This window comes from Coccinella septempunctata, chromosome 4, assembly GCF_907165205.1.
Source record: "Coccinella septempunctata chromosome 4, icCocSept1.1, whole genome shotgun sequence".
NCBI classification, from domain to species: Eukaryota; Metazoa; Arthropoda; class Insecta; order Coleoptera; family Coccinellidae; genus Coccinella; species Coccinella septempunctata.
The window spans coordinates 29,654,539-29,674,644 of NC_058192.1; the positions used below are offsets into that span (position 1 = coordinate 29,654,539).

Here is a 20,106-nt window from a genome sequence, read left to right on the forward strand (position 1 = left end):
ACTTGTCCTATGCATTGTAAATGTCTTAAGGTACCAATAAATACCTGATGATTATTATTATATCAATGTATTAAGATAAACAGCCACAAATACGCGCCAGTTGTCCTGTTAATTGTTTATTCATGTGAAATTTTTGTTCAAAGGTGAAGTTCATCTTGACTTGAAACTTCTTTTAATTCCTTTTACTTATATTGATGCAAGATGATTTTTGTTGAAGAATTTAACATTCTTGTAATTATCTGTTAATTCCTTCGGGAGATACCCATTTCCAACCACTGCATCATATGCATTTCATCTTCAGGTTAATATTTTTGAAATCTACAACTGATGTAACGTATTCAAACTTTAGCCAAAGAAGATAACGAACAGTAACTCTCCTCAAGCTGGTGCATATTATGATATTATACTGATCTCTTGTATTTTCCATGCAAATAACTGGGTTTGGTATGCCTTCAATCAGTTTTTATAAACTTCAATTATGTTCGTCACATATGATAAAATACGTAATAACAGAAACTTTTACGTAGAACGAGCAACAAAGCGTTGATGTAAAACCCAAAAATGTTTTGACAAGCGTCATAACCTCACATTTTCGTACTATACAGAGTGAAATGTGTCAAATTTCCATGGCCAATCGACTGCTAAAATAAAAGTGAATGGAGTATAGAAACAAAATTGGTGACTGCTACTTATATTTTTTCAAAATAAGGCTTTTGTTACTTTAATAAAACATACCTACATGGCATTATTAATTGTACATTTTTCCCTCACACTCAAAACTGCATGTCCCTCTGGAGTATCATCAGCAGGATTCAGATTTTTGGATTCGTTAATAAGAACGCAATGACACACAGTTGAAACAAGAGTTTAATGCTCGTATCTGGTCTCTGGTCTTATGTATGCTTATTTTCAAATGTGTAAAAGATGCTTTTTCGCACATAAAAATATGAAAAATTTAGAACACATTTTGTACTAGAATACAATTTTTTATACATGTTGAAAGAAAAATTGAAATATAGCAAATCCTCTAGTTACAATATTCTTAAAAATTCAAACGCCGTTTGCACTGTTTCAGTAAACAGTTTTCATTTTTTATCCCAACTCGTTGAAAATTCATAAAAATAAATGAAAAAGCAAAATTAAGTCCAACAGCCAGTATCTCCGAAGGGATTCGAATTGGAGAAAACTATTACTTGAAGAAACTAGTACTATCACTTCCTGAAGTTATGGCCTGAACTTTGAAATCATCCTGTGTATGTCGCAGTTGGATGCCAAAATATGTCATTTTCCCAAATACTAGTCAAGTTTGTTTATACTTGTCGACAAGAAAATAAGAGATAATTTCACAATATGCAGCGGATTACACGAGGAGTCGCGGAAATTTCGCTCGTATAGTAATAATAGGCGATTTCGAATGATATTGGTTCTTGGCTGGTTCATAGATGGGTTCGTCATATTTGGACCAACCGCATTCGAATGACAAATTGATGACGTCATTAATCGTCTGGTTCGTAGTTGGTTAACCGAAACTTGAACCGTACTCTCGAGCACGGTGTGCTGTCTGGTTCTGTTTCCTTCTATCCTCCTATTCTGCATTGAAAGACCCTGTTTTCACGAGGGAATCACCCATATTTATACGGGAAACTACTGAACGTATTTTCATGAAATTCAGCACTTATAAGTATTTCACGATGCTGATGAAATCTAAAATATTTTCAAGGCATGATCACCTCCGGTTTTTCCGGAAATGACGTCAACTTCCGTTTTTCAAATTACATAGAACACCATTTTTTTATTGCAGAAATAGATTCCTTAGAAAATTTCAAGTTATTTTGATGTAACATTTTTCAGTTTTGGTTGGAAAATTCTCTCTGAGCGGGAAAATTCGAAAAAAAAATCGAAAATAAGAGCTCCGCTGAAACAAGAATAAGGGTAATGTCAGACGCGGAGGTTTTGACCGAGACGGTTCTCGCTAGCGACCGCCTGTTCGATGTCAAACGCGTCGATTTAATCGCGTCGGTTTATATCCAAAATACAAGGCGATGTGAGGTCGTGAATAGAACGATAAAACCGCCGCGTCTGACATGTTCCATATACATACCACTGATGACTGTACGAAAGGCTCATAAAAACCGAGACGGATAGTGATCCCGACGACCCTTCGAGTCGGTTTTAAAAACGCCTGGCGATTCATACCGCTACGTCTGACATGGTCCATTTGAAACCCATTGACGACTCTCCGATACAGTTCTACTCTCGAGAAACGTCTCGGACAAAACCGCCGCGTCTGACATTACCCTAACTTCGAGGTTTTTGGATGGAAAATTTTCATTTTTGGGATTTTTCAAGATGTAAGATTGATGTATCCACTTTAAAAATCGAAATCGCGATTCATGATACAGGGGGTGAAAAAATCGCTTTCAAAGTAAGGGATGACAAAATCGTGAAAAATCAATTTTTTCAAATAAGAACCCCATTTTTTTATGGCAAATATTGAATCTACGTTAAAAAATAATGTGAGTGTATGCATCACACCCTTGCCCTAAAGTGGATATTTTCTGAGTTATTCACAAAAAACTGTTTTTCGTCTTGAATTTTCAGCTATTTCTTTTCCCTTCACGCCAAAAAGATGAAATTTTCAGGAACTGTTACTTAAACCATGATTTAGATTTTACTACCATAATATGCAAGAGAAAAAAGTTACAGGTTGTTCCTAAATAGATGGCGAATTTTGATTCGAATTTGTATCGGAAACCTCTTTATTTCAACTAGTCGGCCATCGGTTTTCTCTCCAGTGATAAATAAATAATTCCTTATGAACCATATGCAAAAACTTACCATGTTTTACATTCTTTTTTTTTTAATGATAGATATCATTAATTACATCTGCCAAATTTCTCTTTATTCAGTAGCATTTTGTGTTTACTATTAATTTGGTGATAATTCGTATTAAGTTATAAAATCGATCACTATGCCTAATTTTACCAATGAAGATTATTTAAATCTCATTCTACTTCATGGAGAATGTAATAAAGTTGTAGATAGAACGATTCGACTGTTCATTGAGAGGTTTCCTGACCGACCCAGACCAACGAGAGATTCCACTAACAGAACCATGACAAACTTGAGAAATGTCGGATCTTTCGTTGAGAAAACTATACACAGAGAAAAAAGTGTAGTAGATTATGAGAACAACGAAATTACAGTTCTTGCATATTTTCGTGTGAATCCTCAAAATTCTCTCAAAGATGCCGAGATTGATCTGGGATTATCTCAATCGAGTGTTTGGAGAATATTAAAAAAACATAAAATGCACTCATATAAATTCAATAGGGTACAGCATTTGAAGGAAACTGATTTCGTCAGGAGAACAGAGTTTTGCGAAGCTATGATGATTCGATTTCAAGAGAATGAAAACTTTTTGGACTGTATAATTTGGACAGATGAATCTAAATTCACAAAGAATGGTTCTTTCAATAGGCATAACAGTCATTATTGGGATGAAGAGAACAACCACCACTTCAGACAATGGAACTTTCAAGAGACCTGGAGTCAATGTTTTTCGCGCCATCAAAAATAATGCAATTCTCGATGTTCACATTTATGATGGGACTTTAACTGGTAAGATAGAACACTACATATGTTTGCATTATTTGAAGAATGTTCTCCCTTAGGAGATAGATATTCTGACATATTGACTCAAATAATTGAGCCGCTAGAACAGAACCATAATAACTTATGGTATCAACAAGATGGCGCTCCTCCACACAATTCACTCAATGTGTCAAATATCCTCTACAGGCTATTTGAAGATCGATGATTGGCGAACAATGGTCCACATCTTTGGCCACCACGTTCTCCCGATTTAACTCCTTTAGACTATTATGTTTGGGGTAGGATAAAAAATATTGTCTACTCAACTCCCCTGACTGATAAAGAGGACTGCATAGAACGAGTCAGAAATGCGTTCAGGTTTGTTTAGATTTTTAGATTCATAGTTTTGAAACTCAATTTGGTTTTTAAACACTTTTGCAGATCTCTTCCTCCCGATGAAATAAGAAGAGCAACGCACGAAGCATTCCTGAGACGTATAAATAAATGTCTAGAAATTAACGGTCAAAACTTTGAGCATCTTCTCTAGTTGTAACTGCGAGAGTTTGCCATGGTTCTCCTAATAATAACTTGAAGTCGGTTTCAAGAAGGGGTTAAAAATCTACAGCATGGTTCAAATAACAGTTCTCCAAAATTTCATCTTTTTGGCGTGAAGGGAAAAGAAATATGTAGCTGAAAATTCAAGACGAAAAACAGTTTTTTGTGAATAACTCAGAAAATATCCATTTTAGGGCAAGGGTGTGATGCATACACTCACATTATTTTTTAACGTAGATTCAATATCTGCCATAAAAAAATGGGGTTCTTATTTGAAAAAATTGATTTTTCACGATTTTGTCATCCCTAACTTTGGAAGCGATTTTTTCACCCCCTGTATCATGAATCGCGATTTCGATTTTTAAAGTGGATACATCAATTTACATCTTGAAAAATCCCAAAAATGAAAATTTTCCATCCAAAAACCTCGAAGTTATTCTTGTTTCAGCGGAGCTCTATTTTCGATTTTTTTTTCGAATTTTCCCGCTCAGAGAGAATTTTTCAACCAAAACTGAAAAATGTTACATCAAAATAACTTGAAATTTTTTAAGGAATCTATTTCTGCAATAAAAAAATGGTGTTCTAATTTGAAAAACGGAAGTTGACGTCATTTCCGGAAAAACCGGAGGTGCTCATGCCTTGAAAATATTTAAGATTTCATCAGCATCGTGAAATACTTATAAGTGCTGAATTTCATGAGAATACTTTCAGTACATTCCCGTATAAATATGGGTGAGGTTCCTCGTGAAAGACCCTGTATACTACATTACATACATATATTTTGTTTGGGTTTTGTTCACATTTTTAGGCGGTTTTAGTTTTTAAGTTAATATTTTTGAAAATGGCCGAATCTCTCAGTGCAGTGGGCTTTGAAGTGAATGGAAAAATCATTTATTTTATGGCACTGGCACTCATTAAAAATATTTTTTCAATATTCGATGAATCAGAATCACCCAATTCATCCACTAATATGATGGCTGCAACTGCTTTGCGTTTAAGCATTTTATTAATATCTATTTGATACAAAAACAAATACTTGTAAACAAGTGAAGAAATAACATTTCAGCTGACAACCGTTTAACCAACCGTTTCGTTCAAGAATTCGAATGGGACGGAACCAACCGAGGGAACGACGTCATCGTCTATAAACCGACCGGTTAACCATTAACCAACCAAAAAGGCCATTCGAAATCGCCTAATGTTAGAATAACTTAAACAAATTCAGTAAATAAAAAACATTTCAAATTGATGTAAGAAAATGTTATTCAGTTGTCACAAATTTGAGATATGACAGCAACGATATCTTTAATTCCATTGTGAAGTTTGAAGATGACATAATCCATAATCCAACCCATAGCAACAAGGGTAAGTAATTCACAAGTGGAATAAAAGGCGCGTTTTTTAATTCACCAAATTGGTGTGGTTGAGGTGGACCGAAATACGTCATTTTTCGTGAAGATTCACCTCATTTCCACCAGTAATACAAAAACGACTCGGTGGTAATGTGATGAAATCACAATTCAACTGACAATGACAGTTTGGGGTAAAAATCAAGACTAATTTCAATTTTATTATTATACTATACATATTTTGTCGTGATTTGAGATGTATTCGTTAATATTATTAGTGGAGCAATGTTCCCCATTCTAGTCACATTCATCCGAAGATTAGGTAATTTTAAGATAATATGATGAATATTGGAAAAACGCCCAAAAATCACTAATTATTTCAAAACGATAGTTTCTGGATACAACGATATGGATTTCCAATACCATGTCACATTTTCAACATCTAATGTTGACGAAATATTTTTAAATAACTTCATTTTAATCCTTTCACACACAACATCTAATGTTGAAAGGCTACTGAAGCATTCCTCATGACCTTAAAGGTACAGGTTTATGATTAAGTAGTGCCCATGATAGTTTCATAAAGACTGAAAAAAATTTTTCTCATCCTTGTTCATTTTCCTGTCGCCACGCAATAAACTTGTTCTTGTGGCTCTGCGATCGTGCTGGGATCATTAACATAACCTAACTAATACTCGATCCACCAAACTCATCAACCTTTCCAGATAGTGGAAAAACAATTGGTTGAATTAAAAAACAAAAAGATTGTGCCCACCAGAATGATATAAAAACGACTTGCTGGAAAACCACTCTTTCACCACACCAAATTGCTGAATTAAAGAACGCGCCTGAAATAACATGAGTGGAGAAACGTCATCTTGCTCTTGTTGTTATGAATTGAAAAATGCCCTAGCAACAATCAATAGAAGCGATACCTTCCATGTCATTTCATAAATTGATGAATCTCTGGGATCCTAATCAAAATATAATTTTGTATACAAAACATGTGCTATAAATTCATACGAAGAAATAAACCTACTGTCCTTTGGGCTCTTGGGTTAAACTTTTCCATCATATGAATAAACTTTCATTTAACTCACTTGTATAAATAACTCTAAAAATGGAAATCCTAATTTTTCTGAAGCATGTACCAAGTTGAACATGCGTACAAAATATCAAATAAATATCAAATTCTTATCCCTTGTCGATCAAATACCTACATATTTAACAGACATCTCATTCGAATATGAAGAAATCTGATTCAACTCAATGAAATAATTCAGACACTGTAAAAATTTAATGCCAAGAGGTATTCGTTTTCGTCAATCAAAAAAACTAAATGAAAATGAGTAGGAGCGCAGCATCGTATTGAGCGAAGATTATCGAGTATATTTATTTTAGTATTGTCGTTTTTTTAGAAACAACGTTTGTTTAAAAATCAGACAAAATGCATAACTACCTGAAAACCATAAGATCTAAATTTTAATGATGATTGGCTACGGAGATAAGACAAGAACGTAAAAAGGAGTTCTTCATTTATTCAGAAAGAAACATCCTAATTTATAGCCCATGTCGCAAAGTACCGTTAAAATTCTAGCAAATTTTCGCTTGGTACGATGCGATACTTATCAAACTAACATTTATTTACACAGTAACCCGAAATGTTTTCATTTTTTCATGAAGATTAATATTCAGCAAAGAAAAATGCTCATTCCAACTCTCAGATTAAATATCTGTAGTCGATGTTGAAATTTTCATTCGATACATTTTTTGATCCAATAAATGGTTCGCCCTGCATATGGTGTCCCGACGGTAAAGCGCCATACGTCAACAACATCGAAAAATAACACTAGCTTTGTTTCGGGTGTTAAAGTTCAATTGAAAAAACTGTACATTCTTTCCCAAATGCACATTGTTAAAAAAAAAGTACTTTTTAGACGCACAGCATGATCATCGGCAAGACAGTTCGTATTTTTGTTATAAGTTAGCCGTGACACGAAACGAAACCATGGATTGCGTAGTTATTGATGTTACTTTTTAACTTTCGAGCAATGACATGACATGTATTGAAACTTATCTGAAATTATTAACTTGAACGAGTAATTTTGCTGTTTGTTTTTCAATTGAACACCCTGTAAATCCGAAACGGAGCAGTTATGGCCAGTAGTTAATTGGTATCAATAAGGTTTTTTTTCCATTTCAAATTCATGGTTAAAATGTGACGGTTTCCTTTCGGTACAGTATACATAGAACGATATAGATAGAACACAACATTATAGATAGAACACATTATAGATATAGGGTATTTCAAATCAAGCGGTTTAAAAAATAAATAAATAAAGCACATACCTAATTTGCAATCGTTTTCAAAAACTTTTTATTGGTAATTGAAGTATCAGTTATTACATTTATCTACGAGAGATAATATTTGCCAAATAGCCTTCTCTTGCAGCTCTACAGACGTCTACTCTTTTGTTTAAATTTTCAATGAAATTTTGACATAATTAAGGCTCTAACTCACAACCTGAACTTCAGTTCAGGAATCGATTGTGGATTATTCTTATGGACCTGGCTTCTCAAATAACCCCCAAAGAAAAAAGTCCAACGGTGTCAAATCACATAATCTTTGTGGCCAATTGACATTGTTTCAATAAATCAATTGTGTCATTTGCAAAGTGAGGTGTAGCGCCATCCTGTTGAAACCAAATGTCCTTTTTATCAATATACAATAATTGAGGCCACAAAAACTCGATTATCAACGAACTGAAATTTTTTAATAATTCGACCAACAGTGTTTTCAGACGGACGATTATGTAAACCATAAAATTCACTTAATTTTCTAAAAACACTTTTCACAGAATGCTGATTTTCATGAAATAATTTAACAATTTGAACGCGTTGTTGTATCGTGTACGAAGACATTTTTATAAATGTCGTACATCATACTTCTTTAATTTCAAAATACCCAGACGAATTCGGTGCGCCATCTATATTTTATTTATTCTTAAAAAAAAACGCGCAATTTGAAACACCCTTTAGAACAACTCAGTTTTATAAGAGATTAAAAAGATACTTACTCGGCGGCAATGGTTGCTGCATAGGCTGATATCTATCAAACTAGTTAAAGAAAAAACCAGGAAATATTATTTAAAAGAGTTTTTATAACAAAAAACGGGGGAAGAAAAATGGTATATTGGCAATCAACAAAAAATTTGAGATAGTGGCAATATCACCCATTTCTCAAATTAGTGGCGGCTCGTGGGGTAAATGAAATGGGTGATTTTGTACTGCTGTTAAGCAATTCAAGCTCCATGACAACCCTTTCAAAATAATAAAAGGCTGTATTTTTCTGTTCATTTTTTAATAGTCATATCTGAGAAAACAACTTCTAAAAAATTTTTGTTTACAAAGGTTATAACGATATACCCATTTCTTTGAGTTTTTCTTCGTATTTCCCAATATTAAGTCAATACAATTGATTAAGTTGCTCAGCAATAATGACATTTCCTAATAGTGTGAATTCCATTTAGATGAGGGTATACGTCTTCAAATTCTAATTTTTTTTCAAACTCGAATGAACTAAGTCATTACCACACAATAATTTATTCAAGTACGCAGGCTAAACAATATAAATCGTTCTTTAAGCTTGCACCCACCAAACAACATATCTCCAGATTTCTCTCCTAGGTAAGGTTTTTCTCAACTAAGCCGGTGGCTTTTGAATAAATTACATTTTATTTTTCCTCATATCCCTATCCTAAAACGACAATTACAAGGGAAAATACACCTAAATGAAACTTGCTCAAATTTCGCAGATACCAAATGAAATTCTCTAGCTTTTTTTGTTAAGCTGCCACAGGTTGGTGAGGTGACGCAGCTTCTGCACGTAGTATCTACATCAAGTCACCATCACGCTCTATTTGCGCGGTCTTGTTCTTTTCTATATTTTTCAAAAACTCACGCTGCGTCACCTCACTAATCTGCGTTTCTATTTGCGCCTGGCCATCCCCGCAAAGGGCACTCTTTTCCCGCTAAACAGCTCCCATCACCCCCTTCCCTCCTCCTATAATCCATGGTTTAGGCCTCCTGGGAAGAACGCTAAGGATTCTATGGTCGTGTGTAATGAAATAGAAAATTTACTAAAAATCATTGTATTTGAAAGCAAAACTTATATTGAAAAGAACGTCCTTTTAAAGTATTTAGAATTCAAAATTGCAAAAGTAAAGAGTGGATCAATGATCTTCACGATTGTTGTGGCCTTTTTTTCCTTGGAAGGCTCCTCATCTGAAATAGAAAATAGAAACATATTATAACTCTATATTCACCGTATCTTGACGGTGGTGATATGTTGGTTAAATGTAGGTACAGAAATATTTAGACATTCAGTTTCAAACCAGGTTACTGTCAATTTCTCAGCACCTTCCCGTTCATCAGAGCCGATACCAGGGTCAACAGGAGATCCAAAAAATATGACAGTTGGTTTCTATAATGAAGTGCTTTAAAATCAGGCAAACTTTTTAATTGTTTAAGAAACTATTTACATATGCCAAGGGGAATAATAATACCTTCATCATCATCGACCTCCTGCACAGCCACGTTTATGTCGCTATTATTGGCGAAACTGCTGCTCAAATAAGGCTGTTTTTTTGCACTAAAATTTGCGAAAGCTGATGGGGCCAGTTAATGATGACACGCTGGAAGCGTATTTCCTTTCCCGTGTATAGTGGACGACAAAAACGACCCGATACGCTCATCGTTATGTAGAACTTTCAATGACAGCACAGCAATTTCGATCTGATTCATCAATTATCAACATAACCTCAAGTATATGGTGAAAAATGCAAAAAAACCTGGTTTACGTTTGAAATTTTTTTCTGCAACAAACATTTATTGATTTGGTTAGAAATCACTGAAAATACAGATTTCCAGGAGCTTGATGTGAAGTATACGAAATATGCATTTTTTCATAATTATTTCTGGATACCTTAGGTAGATGAAAAGTAGTTGTCCTTAGTTAAGGATTCGATCAACTTCCGGGCCCTTATAATTTATTGTGTCCCTTGGTGTTGAAGTGTCCCCTAAAATTCCTTATTTCGTGAGAAGGAAATCTAAGTATCACTTGAACGAGCTCATATGTCCTTCAAATTTAAAGATGTTTTAACGGTCATAACGAATATGTCTTCTACTCCACACGGGAAAGGAAACACAGCATTCTAAAACCTCGCGATATTGGAGTTCGAACAAACACTTCTTCGTTGGCATTTTTAGTTTTCCATAACCTTTTCGGAACAGGTATGTCCGCTGCTGTGCACGGGAAAGGAAATACGCGGCATTTGCGATGAGAACAGTTACTCAAACAACCCAATTGTCATAATTTTGAGATATCCTGCCTGGTTCTGGTATCTGCTATAATGAACAGAAAGCTGCTGATGAATTGACAAGAGCCTTGTTTGAATCTGAAGGTCTAAATACGTGTGTAACTATGATGAACAGCATGCCACCAGTCTCAAGATACGATAAATGTAGAATTACAATTTGTTTCTATTTCGAATCAAGGGCGTCCAAAGGAAATAAAGCCCACTGTAGGCGTGAGACCTTCCTGCTCGATCCACCGTTTACCACTTCCACTCTTACAATTTTTTTTTTAATGTGTTATTAGGGCACGTTTTTGTGGTGATGTGGAGACTTCAGAGGAGGGGGTGATGGCGCATCAGGCTTTGAAATTCCAATACAAGCCAAAGATGGAACCTATACATGAAAAATGCTGGAGAAATTTAATTAGCTTTCATTAAGTTAATGTGTATTTTTTCCCTAGAATGCACGTAGGAATGCATGTAGGTAACAAAAGAGGAGCTAAACTTTTTGCGATCTATACGTGTGTCACCAGATTCTTAAAAGATATGAAGGTAAATCAATTAAACTATTTAAACAAACTATGGGCTCTTTCTTTCTTTCTCGAACAAAAATTGAAAATTAATAATGTGAAAAATCTATTGCGCATGTTCTCACAGAGTCAAAAACTCTGGTATATTATTTAAAAATAAATAATTTACCATTACATCATTCAAGAATCTGTAGACTCACGTATAGATCGCAAAAAGTTCTGCTTCTCTATTGTCATGCGAAACGTGGTAAAGAAGGCTGTACAATAAAAGTACGAGTCTTCAGACCGTTTTTTTTTTTACTTTTTATTATATCCAAAACTCCACGATGGAACAATTATTTTTTTCTGAACCTACTCTTTTCAGTCACCAAGTTCTGCACTAATAGGGTCTCTCGTCAGTCTCGTCACAGCCGTCTATAGAGTAAGGTGACCAGACGTTCGTCATTGTGACAAACAGTCCGCCAATCGTCCAGAAGTCCGTCAAAATCTTGAAATTAATCTTTGAGTTAATAATCAATGATTTAATTCAGTATTTTTAGTACCTTATCCCGAGTGCGAACGTCACTAGATAAATCTCATAGTGGACGTCTCGGCCAATAAGTATGGTGGGAATTTGAATGTTGTAGTCTTCTCAAGAATATTTGAAATAGGCAATAAAAAAGAAAATGCAAATTTGCGGAAGATCTTTCAAAAGAATTTCCATTCCTCAAAAAAACCAAACTTGATTCTGAAGTCTGAATTCAGCATTGCATTTGGGGAATGAGGAGATATTGATTCGCATGTTTCAAGCGACAGACATAAAAAAAATGGTTGAAGCAGCAGTGTTTCCTCCCTGACCAAATTTTTCAGACATTCAAATTTTGGGGATGGGAAGCTTCTCTGGCAACGCCTGAAGCCCATTTCTCATTCCACAGTGAAATGCACAACCATTGTATTGATATTATTATATTTTCGTTCTTATGTTGTGATAAACTTTCATTACTTCTGTTTTCAATGAATTATATTTGTTCTCAATATCATAATACGGGGTAGGAAACTGAGTAGCTGGAAGCATATGCAGGTGAGTCCTTGACTCGTACAACTATTTTAGCAGTAGATTTTTTATGTCAAAAGAAACACTTTTTGCCCTTACCATTTTTTTTTTGAATCGGCTCTTTTCATAAGATGCAGGCTGTTGAAAAACTATAAAAAAATGTTATTCTCAGTTCTATCCAACAAATAGTTTTATCACTTCCAGTCTTCTTATTATTATGACCAATGACCATTACGAACCATAAAAACACCAAAAATTTAAAGAACCCAACTCTTGAAACTAAGTTTCAAGCGCTATTTAATGGATAATTTAACGTTTTGTAAAATAAAAGAATTCTTCATCCTTATATTTTTTCTTATAATGGCGCCGTTTTCGAGTAATTTGACTCAAAAATAAAAAATATCTGTGGAATTCGATAAATTGGGTACGAGGACCGATGCAACTCTTTTTTAAATATCCATAGATGTGTAGTGTTACAGATTTAGCTCTGAAAAAATTTATTCTCAAATTTGAAGTTATGTAATTCTGTTTCTACAAGGGTGGCACAGCTCATTATGAAAACTCAAAATGGCTATGTCATTTTATTAGGGCCGTATCGAAAAAAATTGTACAGGAAAGAGGTGTTTCTTTTGACTTCACTAATCTACTGTTAAAACATTTTTACGATTCAAAGACTCACCCTATACAAATAAATATACTATACACAACATTCATCAGGTCCGTCCGTCATTGAACTGGGTTAGTCTGGTCAGCCTACTAAAGAGAGACGGCTGTGGTCTTGTCCACTGGGAGCGGAAAGCTGCGAAAATAGGCGAAAATCTACTCGTCCGAATTCGCCGGAAACGCAAGACATATCCAAACACGTGATACGCGTCCACCGTCATAACTCGCCATGGTATGTCACCAACGTAACAGTACACTTGAAAATACGCTTTGTGAAAGATGTTGTGAAGGAACAATGTAAAAAACACCATGCCAAGTTGGAATCCCACATAAACCCCATCATCCAACCACTTAGCACTATAGCTAATGGGGAAAACGGGAGGTCACACTATTTCGAATATTTATGCTGGGAAAGTATTTTCGAAATAGTGATTTTCCTAAAAAGTGCAGAAAATGATATTTTTCCGCACGAAGCTACCGGAAGCGGAAGAGTTTCTTATGAAAAAGATCAAATTTCATTTGATTGATTCATATGCAATGATAAACGTAATACTGCATATCGTTACCATCGTTGGCATTGGGTGCATAGGGACATAACAGAATTTAATATAGCAGGGAGTTTTCCCGCCACGTTGCGACTTGAAATGCATGCGGGAAAAGGGTTGAAAGCGGACGCTTGTAAAAAAAAATCATTGAACACTACCCCCACATAGACGATGCAATTTTTTTGCGAACATCGCCCATCGAATATCAAACCGATTGAATCTCTCAGAAACCTAGTTGTCCACTTGGAATATCAACAGGCCAACATAATATGATCAATTTGGTTGTCAACACGAAGTATTGACGACAAGGTGAAGGTCGAAACACACATTACCGCAGGTGTCCATCACATGTTGAGGAAATGAACTCATGAAAAAGTCTATAATATGCCTAACATAACCGCAGAGTATTTGCCATGACAGTAAAGACAGGAACTTGACACTTCCCTACCCCCACCCAAATATAGTTTTTAGTATCAATGAATATATTAACTACTCAATAGTTTTTAGTTCTGCATCCAGCCGCATACGAAATATTATGTGATGTCATCGATATCTATCATACCGTCACGTCAATGGATCTGTCAACTAGTAATGATTTATTCAAAGAAAACAACAAATAAACAAATATTCAACAACATTGCGGCAAACAAAAAAAAAATAAAAAAAAACAAAGCTAAACATTTGATCTTATTATTGATGAGATCTATACTTGATGGAAATCTATAACTGAACTGAAAACGGAATTATATGATTTTCTCTAACTTGAGTTGATTTACTAACTCATGTGATTTTCTCTAACTTGATTGTTTTACCAACTCATCTTAGTGAAAATCATATAATTCTGTTGTGAGTTCATGTAATTTTATTAGCTATGATATAATATTTTTCGCAAGACGATAGACAACAATTGTATTTGTTTTTCTGTTTCTGCGTCAAAAAATAACAAAATAATATGTTTATTTATGAAACAAATATTGCTGCTATATGTCTTCAGATCTCGTGAAAATTTGAATTCTTCAAATATCTACCATCAGTTCTTCGACAACCATCAAAATAATTAGTGCAAGAAATAGTGAATATGGCCATTTAGATTGCTCAATCGTATTTACCAGAACATGCAATCAAAACGTGTATGTACACTTATAGCATTTTAATATCAATACAAGAAATTTGGTCATTTCTGATATTTCAAAGTGATTATTTTATAGATATAGAGATATAATATAGAGTTAAGGTCAGTCTCCTGAAACATGTCAATACCCCACCCCCCAAACTCAGACTCTGGATGCGCCACTAATTCCAATGAGGGGTATCCTATGTACCTGCCATTGCAAAAGTGTTCGACCTCATACTTCATTTTATTCTTTTGGGACAATATCAGTAGGTATGTATATGATTTGAATTTTGCATCAACTTTCATTGTTATTTTAATGGCAGCTCCTTGGAGGCCAGGATAAACTAAATTTCTCACTTTTGAACGTCAGTGTCAGATCTATTATACTCAGTCAATGACGGCTCGTCAGGGTATGCAGGGTCGGCCGGGCCGACCCAAAAATAATCGAGAAATAGAAAATAAATATAATTATTTTATTCTTCAAAACTCATTAGAAATGATCAATTTTGATATTCAAATCTCAATTAATTCCCTAGTATAACGTACTACAACTTATTTCGATGAGCATGACGCCCCAGTCGCTCTGAATTAGTTTATTTCGAAGTTCTCTTTCCTTACGCTGAACACGCTAGCTCGGCCAGCCGTACTAGCCTTGCGAAACGCTTCAAGTTATGGTACTATGCAGCACCTACGTCGCGCGTAGTTATCACCAAGTTGAACTGTACAATATATCGTATTACGTCGCTGCTAGATACATACACGGTCGGCCAGCACGAGTTGGGCCTACCTTGCTATGGTTTGGGCGTTTAGTTTTCATATTTCTAGATTTCCCCATTGACTATTCCAAGATATATTATGAAATGAATAGTTAATCATTAAATATTATGCCTATTTCAGAAAAGAGCGTATTCGTACCGTTTAAGAGTAGTTTAGTCAATGAAAATATAATATATCCCTAATTATAGTTAGATTTTTTGATTATTAAATGAATAGTTAATTTTTGTAAGAGGGTATTCGTACTGTACAAGAGTAGTTGAGTGATTTTTCGACCATAAAAATTCCAAAATTCGTAATTCCTAGTGAATGTATAAGGGCGCGGTGATTTCGAAGCAGTGGCGGCTCGTGGTCATGAGAGCTGAGGAGGCTAATAGTTTTCGAGCAGTGTTGGAACACACTTTGATCAGTCAATAGAGTATACTTCTTCAATATAATGAAAAGTTGCCAGTTCTAAGACTAATTTTCAATGCAAGGGGATGCTATATGCTCCTTTGACTTGTTATGCCTTTCGATAGAACGCGGTATATTTTTCAAATCTGAAAACCCCGTTTTGAACCATGAAGTATATTCTGTTTGATGAGAAAATAGTAAATATGGCCAGCACAATAATTTTTCCCGTTTGATCGATCCAGTTAACCAATCACATTTATCGTACCAAACAACACTGAAACCTCTATTCTGACGATTTTCGGTAAACTTTAGTGTAATTAAATTTGGTGGAGGTCTTGTAAAGGTTTTAACAACGTGTACAGTTAATTCTCAATATTCAATTCCATTTTATTTTTTGATCCGTATCAGTACTTACCCCTAACGCCCTAACAGAACAACCTATCTTAACAAGAATATATCACAAATTTCCCGAAGTTCCAGTTCTCCACGAAGTCGTTACATTCAAATTGAAAATTGAAATCATAACAACTACCGCCGGACAACGCCCCTACCGCCGGAGATCAAGCGTATATAGTCGAAGACGGCACGAAAGAATCGATGGAGAACAGGGGAGCTGTGCCTCCTCTGGTACATTTTACGGGCGAATATGGTACAGTAAGTCAGCTGAATTCTTGTTCGGCTAGTATGTGAGTCCAGAGAACGTATGCATGAGTTACACTATCAACGGAGGCAGCAGGCCCAACAGCCTCCGTCCGAATAGGCAGTCCTAGGAAATATTCACATTCGATGCGGCGGATGCGTACGCGGCCGGTGGATTGTATGATTGTTATGCTGGATTTTTATGAGCGGAGGAACGAAAAATAAACTAATTTTTATCTGAATATCTAGTTCAGGTGTTCGGAAAATTTATATAGAAATTACTTTCTGAAAATAAGGACATGCCCAAAATGAATGTATTTTAGCTCTAAGCTTTATGAGGAGGCTTAGCCTCCCTTGCCTCCTCTGACGAGCCGCCCTTGTTTCGAAGCTTCCTGAATACGCGTAAGATCGGACATCGGCCGGCCGACCCTCGGAGTGGGGATATAAGAATCGCATCCGCATCGCTGTTTCCATATTATGAATTGAATTAGGTCAGTGTCGTAGAACAAGAGAAAGGGGTGCACGTATTTATCAGTTTTTTTTTCTTCAATTCATTTCGTAAATTTTGATGATCTGAGTGGATTCTAAATTTCTTGGATTGTTGAATAATTGGAGTAGTAGCAAATCGAAACCAACTTTTCATCCTGTCACAAGATCTTGTGACAGTAGAAGGAAGAATGGTGAAATAAAGAAAGGAAAAATTAGTACATTATCACTCAAAATCAAAATTGTAGATGTGTTTCAGTGAGCTTAAAATTTTGATTCGTATTGACGTTGATGTTTTGGGTTGTAATAAATTTGTTATTGGTATTTACAGAAATACCCCGAAGAAGAATAAATCTATTATTCAAAAGCTTGGCAAAAACAAAGAAGTGTGGTACATTCTTTCTCCAAAAACAAGTCTATATGTCGCATTGAAAACGAAACTTTTATACATTGCGGTTGTATAAAGAAAATCAGACTATATCTACAGGATGGGGCATAAGTCTGGAATAAAATTAATGTTTCTTCAATATTAATCAACCACTGAAAATGAAGACGCTGAAACCCACCAATTGCTTTTCAATTACCTTCTTCTTCTATCAATTAATAGTTTCTCAACCAATAGCTTAACATCAAGATGCTGAAAATCATGTCAATTGAGTTCTGATTGCACTTATTTTTGGGAAATAAAATTGAATATTTTTCTTCCACCCCTTAGCTGCAACCCCATCCAACTTATGTTTAGAAACTTAATTGACAAAAAATATATCAATATTTAATTTAAAAAAAATGAAGATTATGGTGGGAATCCGCGTTTTAATTTCCAGTTATTTGTTGAAAAAATAGATATTAATTTTATTCCAGGATATTCCCCTGTATATCCTGGGTCTGGCCGACCCACACCTTATGGGCACGAGCCGTCACTGTACTCAGTTATGTGTGAGTTGAGCTTTGTTTATTTTTTTGCCGTTGACCGTCATGCAGCACGAAAAACGAGGACGTTGCGGTCTCGACTTAAGTCGCTGCCACCGTAACCACTCCCATTGAAGAATAGGGGTTAGTTTGCTCGAACAAATTAGTCAGACAAATTTTCGTTCGTATACACATCCATAATACAACCATTTCTTTCAACAATTTCAGTGTTGAAACTCATGCATGGCCACAATTATGTTCAAAGAACCCTCGCAACAAAAATGCTTGGGGTGAGAGCACGTTCGAATAGGTGGACGAAGTTGGAAATTTTTCTAATTGCATACGAATATGACGTGTTTTATAAATAGCTCTACCAATGTGAACCTTTCATAGTGTCACAATGATCGACTCCAGAGGATAATCATTTGAAATAATAAACAAAATCTTCTTTATGTGCAATAGATCGTCCTTTTGAGGTAAATAGGAGAGTCGTGTAAATTCTAACGAGACCATTATTTAATTGATAGTACGCACTAAAAAGTGAACATTCCGTGGGAGAAACAAATTCATTCGAAAACGAAGTAGGATACAATCAATAATGTAGTACATAATCATCAATATTCTACGTATCGCCAGTACCTACTGACGAACTAAGGGAATCCGAATTTATGCATGAAGAGCAGAGAAAAATCAAAAAGGAAAATGTTCGGTCCTACGTTTGAATTGATAAAACATAACTACAAAGAACTACACGGATAAATAGGAATGACATATATATGCACAAGGACCAAGAACCCTAATCAGGTTCATAAAAAACACTTACTTTGTGAATGTACCATGCGATAAGGATGCGAAGGTGGAGGCAACAAGCACATCCCATCGTGTTTCATGGTACCATTTACATAGCGTGATCCCATTCTCGTTGATTCACTTTTATTCCTACGAATCCATATATGAACTATTCCCTAAATAATCATAGGAGTTCTGTATAACAGCAGTCTTATCAAAATGTTTTAACACGAGTCATGGCACCTAGATTGTTTCTGATATTGTACAAGCTACGAAAAATCATGATGAAGAATTCGTACTCGGATTCATAGTCAATTAACATTTTTTCAATGAATACCTAATGTGATTTCACTATAACACTGTCAAACTGCACTTAACAAGCTCATAAAATAGGGAACAAGTCGATTTTAAACTCCATTAGTCCTGCGATTCCACGGAAAAACATACTAATAACTAGGAACTTTCGCATCAACTTACGTTTGGGGTCGTTTCCTCGCACTAACAAAAATCGATAAGGGCGTTTTGTGATAACGAAACTGTTAAGAATGTATGACACAAACGTCTGAACCCGAAATTATTTACGAAATCTTGAATTTTTGATTGCTACACTTGAATGTATGTTCCTGATTCAAATAAATACAACAATAAACTATTCCCCTACACTGGTCGTAACGCCATTTCTCTCGTAAGGTCTTGGAACAATCAATTTGGTTCGGATTTCGACCGCAAGGCAACAATTAAATGCAACTACGCGTGCGTAAAACTGAATCTAATCAACTACTAACGTAGAGATGAAATCAGTAGACATCCGGTATTTCGATGTTATAATTTTTTTAGCATAATTATCATCTCCAATAACTTCCAAAATTTTCATGCCAAATGAGTGGTTCTTTTTGATAATACCCTAAAGGATGTTTCATGAGCAATAACTATTAAACACTATTGTTTCGAATTAACTATTAATTTGAAAAGCAGAATCCTTACCCCTCAAATTTTTTTGAAAACGTGGCAAATACCTCCAATTGAAATCAATTAATTATTATGTATGCACATAATTACTTTCTGTATGAAAACGAGCCCTTCACCTGAAATCAATTTCCCCAACACTCCCTATAAATTGGTCTGAAATTCCAAATAGCATTTCCGAATTACTAGAAATTGAAACTTACTGAAAGAAATGGATACGAAGACAATCGTGAGCACACTTAAATCTTTCAACATATGGTCTTCAAACTTTATGTTGTATCAACATGTCGACAGGTGAACGTATAATTGTAGGTAGGTAAATTGCAATGAAAGTTGTTATCACCACTCAACATAAGAAGGGAGTGGTATTCACATTTCTTACGGAAATTGGAAATCAAAATATAATCAAATAT

At 35.1% G+C, this 20,106-nt stretch overlaps 1 protein-coding gene across 3 annotated transcripts in view; it reads right to left on the minus strand.

The window, feature by feature from the left end:
- The window catches only part of LOC123311455 (eukaryotic translation initiation factor 4 gamma 3-like), a 123,084-nt gene that overhangs the window by 102,315 nt on the left and 663 nt on the right, over nt 1-20,106 (minus strand). The window contains exon 2 of one of the 3 annotated variants that reach the window (XM_044895441.1): nt 8,576-8,607. In XM_044895441.1, coding sequence (XP_044751376.1) covers nt 8,576-8,607 — 32 coding nt within the window. Of the gene's footprint in view, nt 1-8,575; nt 8,608-18,761; nt 18,904-19,896; nt 19,964-20,106 lie in introns of those variants that run through there. The other 2 variants (XM_044895442.1, XM_044895440.1) reach the window with 2 other exon arrangements.